Source organism: Cariama cristata, unplaced genomic scaffold, assembly GCF_000690535.1.
Source record: "Cariama cristata isolate BGI_N322 unplaced genomic scaffold, ASM69053v1 scaffold20111, whole genome shotgun sequence".
In the NCBI taxonomy this organism is placed as follows: domain Eukaryota; kingdom Metazoa; phylum Chordata; class Aves; order Cariamiformes; family Cariamidae; genus Cariama; species Cariama cristata.
Genome location: NW_009597931.1, coordinates 81,163 through 92,240, shown reverse-complemented (window position 1 = coordinate 92,240; position 11,078 = coordinate 81,163). Strand labels below are relative to the sequence as shown.

The 11,078-nt window shown below is 37.0% G+C and overlaps 1 protein-coding gene across 1 annotated transcript in view; it reads right to left on the bottom strand.

Moving 5' to 3' along the window:
* LPHN2 (latrophilin 2) overlaps positions 1 to 11,078 on the bottom strand; it is a 75,334-nt gene that overhangs the window by 15,400 nt on the left and 48,856 nt on the right. The window contains exons 14-16 of the mRNA XM_009709098.1: positions 9,910 to 10,119; positions 8,678 to 8,898; positions 7,340 to 7,406 (exon numbers count right to left, since the gene is read on the bottom strand). Of these exons, the coding sequence (XP_009707400.1) occupies positions 7,340 to 7,406; positions 8,678 to 8,898; positions 9,910 to 10,119 (498 nt within the window). The remainder of the gene's footprint in view (positions 1 to 7,339; positions 7,407 to 8,677; positions 8,899 to 9,909; positions 10,120 to 11,078) is intronic.

The window sequence follows — 11,078 nt, the reverse complement described above, 5'->3', positions numbered from 1 at the left end:
TTCCCTTTGTAGTCTGGATTCTGTCAAAGCGAGACTGCACGCCACTTGACGGAAAAGACTATGCTGTCTTATTGTTCTTGTGTCATTCATATAGGTAAGACCAGGGAAGATACTGAAGGTAATTTTTTATAGTTTTCCTATTGTGAAACAGAATCATAGATACCAAAGATACTAGGTGCCTTTCTCCTATTGATTTCAAATTTCTATGTGAAGCGCATAGGTAAGCCAGATACAAGGATGCCTGCAGAATATGGGTTTAAAAGTGGTATGTGGTTAATTTCAGTAATTAGTACGTGTTGTCCTATATCATGCAGATAATTCAAATAAAATCATATGTTTGAAAACAGCAAGGGCTATGTCCTTTCAGGGAGATGACTCATCCTTATCTACTAATACAAGAAATGGCTGAACCGATAGCTAAGAGAAGATGGGATAATATGCTAGGACATCCTTATAACACATATATTGGATTATAACCCCATTCTTACAATCTCCTGTATGTATCTGCAGCTGGTTACTGATGGAGAGTGATCAAGCCCAGTCTCTAATTTTGGGGAGCCTTTGCTTTGAGACAGCATCAAAATCCTCATAATTTTTGTAACATTGGAGATACCAGTTCATACAAGATGTGTTCCTACAGCTGCGTCACAATGGTCAGAAATGTCTCTCAAATCCTAATAAAGAGCAGGTATTAACAATCTCAAAAAGAGTATTTTGAAGGCTCTGATCGGAGTCTGTTAATAAAGACATGTATTATAGAAATACTACTAAGGGCAATCAACTTATCACTGCTGCTGCTATCTCAAAATCAGGATGGACAGTATGAACTATAATGCAGTTCTCAACATCAGAACAGTGTTTGGTAGCTTTTGACCTCATCAGTCCTTATTCAAAGTAAAACATTTTTACAATTGTATCTTGAGATTAATACAAAAAGTGTATGTGATACAAGCCACAAAAATAAGCTTTCATAATTTATTTCTGTCTGTGTTTCAAGAACTGACGGAAAATGCCTGACCTTTAAGTGGAGGTAGGTACATGGTGTAGGTTAAGCATGATCTCCATTGCTGCGAAATGTAACAGAAGTGTCAATATCTCATGACCCTGCTGATTACCTTTTATGATTCTTATAGGTAATGACTAACCAGTTAAGAAACACTTCATTGTATCATTGTGATCATTTTGTTCCGCTTATGTATGTTTCCGCTGTACTGCATAAGCTCCTCAGGTGACAAAACAAGTTGCTTCTCTCCCTGGCCCTTGCACCAGACAGAGTACGAGGGCTCTGCACGTGACCTGACCCTCAGTTCCACACCTTTGCAGGCAGACTTTCTTCTTCTATATTTGAAAAAGTTTCTTGCACATTTTGGTAGTTGACATAACATTAACTTCTTCAGCCTGCTTAAAAAAAATGTAACTTCAATTTACTTTTTGTGAAAACAAACAGATTAAGAGCTAAGAGATATGCCCCATGCCAATCCTAACATGTAAATCAACTTTGGCTGCAACCTGTGCAACTGGGAGTGCACAATCCAGTTCAGAACAGTATTTACAGCACAGCTGGAAGCTAATCCTTGCCTAAGTAGCTACCCTGGAGTATCCTGTATTGTACTAGCAACATCGCTCTTGGATCAAAAACTCATAGACATGGCTTAGTCCATAAATGACTGCCTTATGAAACGAGAGGCTTTTATCCTCTGATTCTTTGTATGACTGAACTGCTGGTTTGACATCTGAAAAACAAAAGCTTGTATTTACATACTGAGGTTCCTTCGGTGACATGCAAGCAGACACGGCCCTACCCCAGAGCCTGAGTCAAGTGCCAGCATATTAGGCAGGTTTTGTGAATATACTAACTCTGTCTGTATATATGTCCTTGCTGTACTAGGGAATATCTGTACATAGCAGTTTCTTAACAGACACTTTAATTCTAATTTAGGTACAGACCCCAAAAGCAGCCCACAGAAATAATAACGCTGTATCATGGTAGCCGAAACAGTCCTTCCAATAAAAAAAAAGAAAAAAAGGCAAAATATTGTACTTTGAAGACAAAGTAACTATGACAACAGAGCATATGATACTTGTTTCTCCATCACTGTGGAATACTGCATAGTTTTCAGTTTCAGCAGTCAAAAGACCATGGTTTGCCACTTGTTCAAACATGCTGGCATCTCTGTTACACATTGTATCATTATCAAAAGCCTATTTTGCCCACTTACAAATACTGTAACCAAACATTTCTATATATTTGCTTTTGGCTCCCTTACAGGTTTTCATCTAGAAATTGACTGTTTTGGAGGAACTCATGAGTTAAAGACTTTTGGGCATCTTGCCATTTTATTACACAAGACACTAAGCAGTGAGGGAAGGGAACTTGTGGGAGAATAATTACTTTTAGAAGGAATGGTTGAATTACTTTTCTTGGTGAGAAATACGTGCAGGGAGAAGGAAACACACTTAGTGCTTTTGCATTCATTTGTACCAACTTTGTATAAGGAAAGCAGGAGGTTTGACCACAGATCTCCTGAAGGCCCTTCCAACCTGAATTGTTTAATGGCTGTGCAAGGTCTGAACTGTTACTGATCTAAGCAAATGAATCTGTAGATGTTTTCCAAGCTTGATAGATGGTCTGAGTAGGACCTTTCTTTAAGAAGAATGTTCATCACAAACATGCAGTACTCTGTGGTCACATAAAGGCCCACATGAACGGCAAAACGGGCTTTTGAAAGCAAACTTGTAAGTGAAAAAAATGGGTCTCTGACGACGACGACTTTCTCACCACTTCATGTAACATAAAGGGCTAGTGACTGGCTGGGCCTCATCCTGACAACTGGGCTGCATCCATCCCAGATGAATCAAAACCTGCATCTGAACAGTACCTCTCTCCTCCAATGGTAATAAAAAATATAAATACATTGTGTAAACACACACACAGCCACACTGTATACATCTGGAACACTCGTGAAATCATATCCTTGATAAAGTCAGTAAAATCTCTCTCATGCTGCACTTTTGAAAATCAGACCAACACTCTTTTGAAGGCTAAAAATAAGAATTTAAAAATCAGGTCAGGCATCAGGTTTGGAATTGAAGATTCTGGTGTGACATTGAGAGTGACAAAACACAGAGTTACAGTAGGTGGAGCTATAATGTGAGATCTCTTAAAACATCAGCTGATAAGAATAAGCAAAAACTTGGGTCGATAGTATTTCATTAATGTTTATACTAGGTTTTTGCTGTAATTCTAAAATACAGTATCCACTATAAGAGACAGGATACTGGATAACATAGAAAACTAGCTTAATCTGTACTCTGATTTTAGAAATCTGTGTAAAAGTAAAGTAAAATAATTAGAGCACCTTTTAAAATGCCAGTTCCTACTTATGTCTTAATATGACAAGTGTAATTGGGTAGAACAGAGCGGAAAAAAACCAATTATATATTAAAACATAAAAGGTAACTACTTTAAAATACAAAGTTTGAAGAATTTTTATGGTAATAACCAAATGCTGCACCCTGGAAGATCATGTTTCTTTCATAGCTAACACACAGAGGGCCATTTCTGGTTTGGAAATCAGAAGGCACTGGACATGAGAAACGGTTTAAGAAGGAATTTTGTCTTTTTGGCACGTGAAACCTATGTAATTTTGAGAGAGGGAGTGTCTTCAAGTCAAATTAACTTCTTTAAAAAGTGGATGTAATAACCTGCACAGAAGACTAATGGATTGGAATTAGCTGCAAGTACAATGAATTAGTAGCCAAATAAAGCTAGATTTTGCAATAATTATGATAAATTTCCTCCTGTAAGCAACAGATAAATACCATTTATCAGGTGTCTACTATAGAAAGATATACGTGTATTATTTAGACACATAAGTTTACAAGTACAGTCCATTTTCATATGCGGAGCTAGATTATGTTGGCATCTGTATGTATACATTCACTGACTTTGGTGAAGTAATGGCTCAACCTGAGTGAAAAAAGAAGCTATCTTTCCTATGTTAATGAACCAGGACATCCTAGGAATTTTTGCTTAAACAACCTTTGGTAGCCTAATACATTGGCTCCATCCGTGAGAAACAAACTCCAGTAGTTTGGGCTGAATTAAAGTTAAACCAACATCACCCATTCCTTGGATACGAATGAATATGGACCTGCACAGAACTCAAAAAGCACAAGCTTTTCTGACCACAGATTACAGGAGTGCACTGTTTGTTTTATAGCCATGAACCTGCTCAATTGAATCACGTTCACCTGAGCTTAGCAGCTTAAAATTCATTCCACACAGCCTGCAGTGCTGACATGGATATGATAAGACAGAAGAACAGAAACACCACTCTGAAGTAACCTAGCTGAACTGCACATGTTCTGACCCTTTTTGAACTCCCCGGAGCTTTTGTTACCTGGCAAATGCAGCTCTAAAACTGCTCTTGTATCTCCAGATCTTTGCTCTTAGCCATGCAGAAGCCTATTTCTCTCTGGGACTGGCAGCAAGAGAGGTGCTCTCTGAAGAACGCTTCTAAATGAGTGTGCACACTGAACTCTTACTGAACTGAATTAATTATTAAAGTTGCAGATGGAGCTGTCCAAATGATAAAAACAGCTCCTGACGTATCATGATCCAAGCTTTCATTAAACCATTTCAGGCATACTAATGGTTTCCCACCGCTCATTACTTACATGCTATTCTCTCATAGATATAATAACCCTGGTGCCCAAAGGCATGACAGGCTATGGAAACAGCGAAGTTGAAAGTTCCTCAGAAGACGCACTGAGGAACTTCATACTTCCCCCTCATACTTCCCATCCTCATTTTGTGCCAACCTGTATACAGATACAAGTGCAAATGCTTACAAACTCACAGAAAAATTTGTAAATTAAACTAGTAAGCAATATTGTCAAAAAAGTTTATGTGCATTGACAGTGCTATTAAACTGAGAATCATAAAAGTGATTTGATTAACACATTAAAAAGCTTATCAAGGTGAAATTCTACATGCTACTGACACTAAGTAAACTACACTACAAATATGGGTCTTCAGTTACACTGCACATGACATAGTATTTTTCAGCCATTACACTTCTCGCACTTCTTCTTCCAGTCTCGCTTGCTTTCTCAGTTGGGACGATTAGAGGGCAAAGCAATTGCTAGAGAAGAATTACTCCCAGGAACTGTGCTGTGATTGCTACCTGCTGTTTCATATTTTTGAAGTTGGGAATATGGCTCCCAAAGGCCTTTTGCGTCTCAGTCTAAATGATTTGCTGGAGGATAATAATGTCATGGCCAGTAAATAATAGTGAACTATGTCTGTACATGGTCAATATGATTAAATGTCCTTCACCTCTATTCTCACTCTGACCTGGTTATGAGGAAGTGAAAAAGCCGTGAGCAATGCCGAAAGCTTCCCATGTGAAACGTTATTTTAAAGCAAGGGAGAGAAATAGAGGTGACTTAGCAAAATACTTCCAGCAACAATAAAATAAAACACTAGACACAAAAAGCAAAATTATCACCATATAATCAGACCTGAGGTAACTGAACTATTATGGCATGAAACTTAGAACAATCTTCTAGTAATGATTACAAAAACTGCAAGAAACTGCTTTGTGTTGAAAAATATTGTCTATCATATTGAAAATACTAAGTATATCTTTCAGTTGTAATTATAGGTTTAATTAAAAAAAGAATCCCTATCACCCTGAGACTTGATTTTATTTAAATGTATTTAGAATAAACTCTGTACATGTATTATGGTCTATACTTAAATCTTACAAACACAGTAATTTTTCTAATCCAACTCACACACATATGAGTTTTGGCACCTATGCCTATTCCTTTGAAAATATGCCAATGAACTCAAACAACTTCTACACTGCACAACTACCTTTTCTTAAGTGACTGCTCAAGGATTGAAGTAGTTTAATCAGAAACAGAGAGGAAATCCAACCTAAATATACATAAGCTTATTTCAATATTGAAAGATACCACAAAGGAATAAAGTACCTTCAAAAGATTGGCCAGGTACATTTTTTATAGAAAGTTCCATAATCAAAGTATCAGTTTATTTTTACATGGAGAAGTAATGTAAACCATAAGCTACAAAAAGTGTAGATATAGTATGCCTGGCATATAGATCTATAAAAGTCAGAAATTTCAAAATTATACCTGATGCATGTGCTTCAGGTTGTAAAATAATAATGACAAAATAAAATTCCTGAATTTGGAAATTCAAGAGAACTGAACCTTCTGTTAACATTTCACAACTCTACTACTGCATAAAGGCAGGGGAACAGGTAACTATTTCGACTTTCAAAAGCATGAAAACAAATTAATTCATCCTTCCAAATTATCAGCAGGTATGAGAAAAGCTCTCTATGTACATAGGCTATGTCCCCAGCACCAGCCCTCTAGAATACTTTCCAAGTACAGCCAGGCTTTAAAGATACTGAACCAGCAGAGAAAAACAAGGTGAGCCAAAATGTCCATCTTGCATTCACTTTCCTTCCAGATTCCTGTGTTGTGCAGTATTGGTATTATTAGACTGAAGTAAGAGATATATTTTTTTCCCTGGGTTGACAGATGACTATGCGATTTTACCTGAAAGTGCTCAGAGGATGGGTCATTGATGTAAGAACACAACGTCCAATCTCAAATGGACAATGGGGCACAAAGCTGTGGGTGTACAGACGCGTGTGCATGCGTACCACGACTTTACTCAAATAATTGCAAGAACATGTATATGCTTTCTACTGGTTACATAATACTCTACTATTTATACTAAACCAGATGAACTTGTATGTCTGACAGATTACATGTAGCATAAATACACACAGAAGTAGTCATGGAAAAATAACGATATGCAAATACACAGACAAATACTGTGTAAGTGTAATGAAATATAAGATTTATTTAATTACCCAATGCGTTAGGACACCCTTTTGAGATAACTATGTTGGATAATTAGCAGTTAAATTCTGGAATGTGTACAATAGTGATCCAATTGAAAGCAATAATAATGGTTCCCTTAGAAAAAACCCTGTGTTTAGTACTTCATTGATTTTTCATATGACTACACATGTCAGTACGACCTTCAGAGTTCAAGCCACTAGGAAAAAATGGCTATGCTGAAGTGTCACCACAGCTTTTGACAATTCATCATTTGGTCAGCATTCTTGAAAGATTTGTAAACGTTTATCTAACCATTGGTCACATTACAAATTGTTTATAAGCATTTTCACGAAATGTCTTGTGAATAAGTATAGCATTGACTGATGTTATTCAATCTTTCAAATTTTGCTGTGAGGCAACCTAAAAGGAAAGGAAAAAGTAAAGTTCTTACCAGAATAATAAAGGTAACAGGTCCAATGAAACTCCAGATAAAATAGTTATCTACATGGAGCCAGCAACTATCATGGAAAAAAGAGAATGAAAAGTGAATTAATTGCATTAGCACCTCAGTCCAGTAAATGGGAAGTGCAAAAATAGTTCTTAAGCTAACAGTTTGCCAGTAAACAATGACAAACACTGCACAGTTCCACTTTGTCCATGGACAATTTTTCCTAACCTGAAACTCTTCTCATGAGTCCTGTTTAGTAACTTGACAATACATCATCAGGAATAGCTAACATACAAGAAGAAACAAAACCAAAACAAGCTCTCTCTCCTTTCAGTCAAAAGGCTTGCTCACAGGTGCTATCATGGACTAATGAATCTAACATCAGTAAATATTTTTCACAGGTTTTCCATGTAATCTTTAAAATCTGCCTTTAACTTTATATCATATGTAAAGCGTGTACTCCTGAGGAATAAGAGACAGAAAATGTTCAGATGCCATGTTTTGCTGAACGACAATATGGTATAAATAATATGCCCCTACTGGGAGTTAACAGTAGAGAAAGAATACATATGACACTGGACTAAATGACGTGTAAACCTATTAGGGCCAACTTCACTTAGCGATTCTTTTTTCACACAGCCCAGTTCCCTGCTGAATTGCTCTTATTTGTCTTTCATCAGTAGCAAAATCAAGCAGCTTTCTTGTAATCAACAGTATCTTCCCATTCTGTAACTAATTTCATCAAAGAACAAAGTAAACACTATTGGAAGGCAAATTCATGCCTCCAGCAACCCAAATCCTCAGAAATGTTTTCTGTCTACCTTCTGTCACTTTCTATATATATCTATATTTTTGTAAATAAAAGGCAGTGGCTGATTTTAATCCTGCTCTACTTATCTGATAAAATATGAAACATATGGGTGGGAATACTGTACTGTCATAATTCAGGATGAGAGTTAGCTAGAGGGGCAGCTGAACAAAGAGATCTAATGAAGCATTAGCTTAAAACAGGGTGGTTAGGCCTGTCAAGATACTTTAAGTTGAGAATTTTTACTTAATATACATTTGAGGCCAAAAAGTTATTTACTTTTTCAATTTGTTTCAGGTCAATCTTTTGTGTTAAAAGAAAGACCATAATTTAGAATCGGTCTCTCTAGAGTACAAATCCTCTGAACCTAGAGAATTACAAAAGACTTGATTGCAATTTGCGCACAGCATTGCTATTCTCTTACCAATAATGCTTTCAGATGGTATTTTAGTCTGTCAGGGACCCTCTGACAGCTAATAGGCTTTAAAAAATTATTCACTTGAAAAACACTCAGGTCACTTGCAATTACTTACGCTTTCTCTGTTCCATAGCTCTTATAGTCAATAGCTGCTGAGACACCAACTACCGTAGCAGGGAAGAGGTAGCCAGCAACATAGTAGTACTTCTTCCTAGAATATTCACTTTCGAATACTTCTACTAACATTAGATAAAGCTGCACTCCTTCTAGACACATCCAGGCAAAGGCTGCCAGGAAGAAAAAGTGTAACAGACCTGCAAATATTGGACATGCAATCTGCAAAGAAAAAGAAAGAGGGAAATATAAACCACAAAATCTTCACATCATTACATCTCCAATTACATGGTGTGTAATAGAACAGCATATACTTCTATCAGACATCTTTTACAAATTCAGAAGCATTTTCCCTACCTGAAAACATACACTGAACATTTGAAAATACTAATGTGTGCTCAGTAGCTACAGAAAGTAAATTAGCTAAACAGTGTGAATGAAGATAAGGAAATCACGCCCTCACCCCACAGTCTTCAATTATAGAATGGACTTTTCAATTTTATAAGCTACCCTTTGATTTTGAAACTGATACGGTTTTAGGAACTTACAGTTCAGATAATGTGAGACACGAACAGTTGGTTCTAGATGCATAATGCAATACTACCTATTTAAAATTATGAAGCGGCCATCAAGCCATTTTTATCTGCTGTAATTTGGAAGTTTCTACTGTCGTAACAGAAATCAATCTGAACTCTCTCCCCTTTGGCTGAATTCCGGATGAAACTATACCGAATTATTAGATTTCAACCCAATGATTCACCTCAGAATTAATTTCACCAAAACTGCCAAAAAGCCTGCATGAATGTGCAGTGTAAGAAATATGCAAATATATAGCTACGGCTCTGTACTAACATATCTGTCTCTACAAAAAAGTAGTCAATAGCTATTGAGACATACGAATATATATAGAAAACATATATATGCTCCTAGTATATCAACATTTAATTTCATCTCCTCTTTCAAAAGTTTAACCACCTGCTTTGTTAATAGCCAATGTTTCTCAACTGAAAACAAAAAATGTTGCAGCAAGTGGGAAATTAAGGCCACAGTGATACTTTTGGTGGATGTAAATACTATTTATGAACATGTCTATCTTATTTTCACACTGAGCTTTTATTTCAGCCTTGCTGCGTCACAATGATGAAAGCTTGGCAGTGTTGTCATGTTTTAACTCAAATCCATTTCAAACAGTCATTTCAGAGAACAAGATCAGTACACACAGAGAAAACTTACCTTGTACTCTGTCTTATCGATGCCTATTAGGAAAATGAACTCAGCAATAAACAGGTTGATACAAAGGTTCTTGTGAATAGTGTTACGATCACTTTGCAGGCCACGGAAAAAACAGAATGTGAAGATGCAGATGGCCAGGCAAACAAGAGAGATGACAATTCCCACCCAGGTGATGACAGTGAGGAGCAATTCGTGCACTCCATCTTTGTACTAGAAATAATCAAAAATGGAGAAAATTAATATGACTTTTTATGAGTATAAACAAAAACCTGTTTTCACAGGTAGCATCCAGAAAAGTTACTTGCTCATTACATGAGATGGGCAAAATGTACTCAGTAATTTCTAAGTCTCAGGTCAGCTTCCCAGAAGAGCAAGATTACAGTAGGCAGAAGAGGAGAAGGTCTGAGAGAAAAATGTGACTATTTTAGCTGGATCAGATAGCATTTGGCTCACTGTAAACTTGTCAGACAAGAACAAGTGCAGAAATGTAACATTTTGGAAGTGCTACTAGGCTCTGATGAAAAGAAAGAGCGTAGCTTTCCCTGGGACCTCCTATAAGAGTATGTGTTCTTTCCTATAGACCTGCAACCCCACAGCGGAGAAGAAAGCAACAATTTGCACACCAGTTAGGACGAAATGCAGAATATGTTATGCATGTAATTCCAGCTCTAATCTCACGTTTAGCTAAAGAAGGTTCCTTGCTTCAGTTGTGATAGAATCATTTTGTCATCTCGATTACCTTTTCAGTGACCTTTTCGAATAAAACGGCTTTATGAGAAGTCTCATATCCTTGCAAATACGGCATGCTCTGGGCCCCCTGATGTCCAGTAAGTGCTTTAACTAGACAACAGCATTTCACAGTATAAAGAAGCATTTGAACAACCAGTATGTAAGCTCCTTGACCTTCCAGCCCTAAGGAGAGCTGGCACTTGTGCGTCCAGGGAATAGCCTACGTAATTGCCCCTACAGATACTCTCCAGCTTTACTGAGAGGAAGTCTGTAAAATGGTTGTACGGTTGGTCAGTAACTTTAAAATATGACTTGAAGAAAACTCTTGTCCTTCCTTGTTTTACTTTCCTTTTACTTTCCTTGTTTTTCTTTCCTTTTATTTTCCTTGTAATTTCATGGGTGAGGAAGAAAAGTGCTTCAGAGAGCAAACTGCTTTGGAA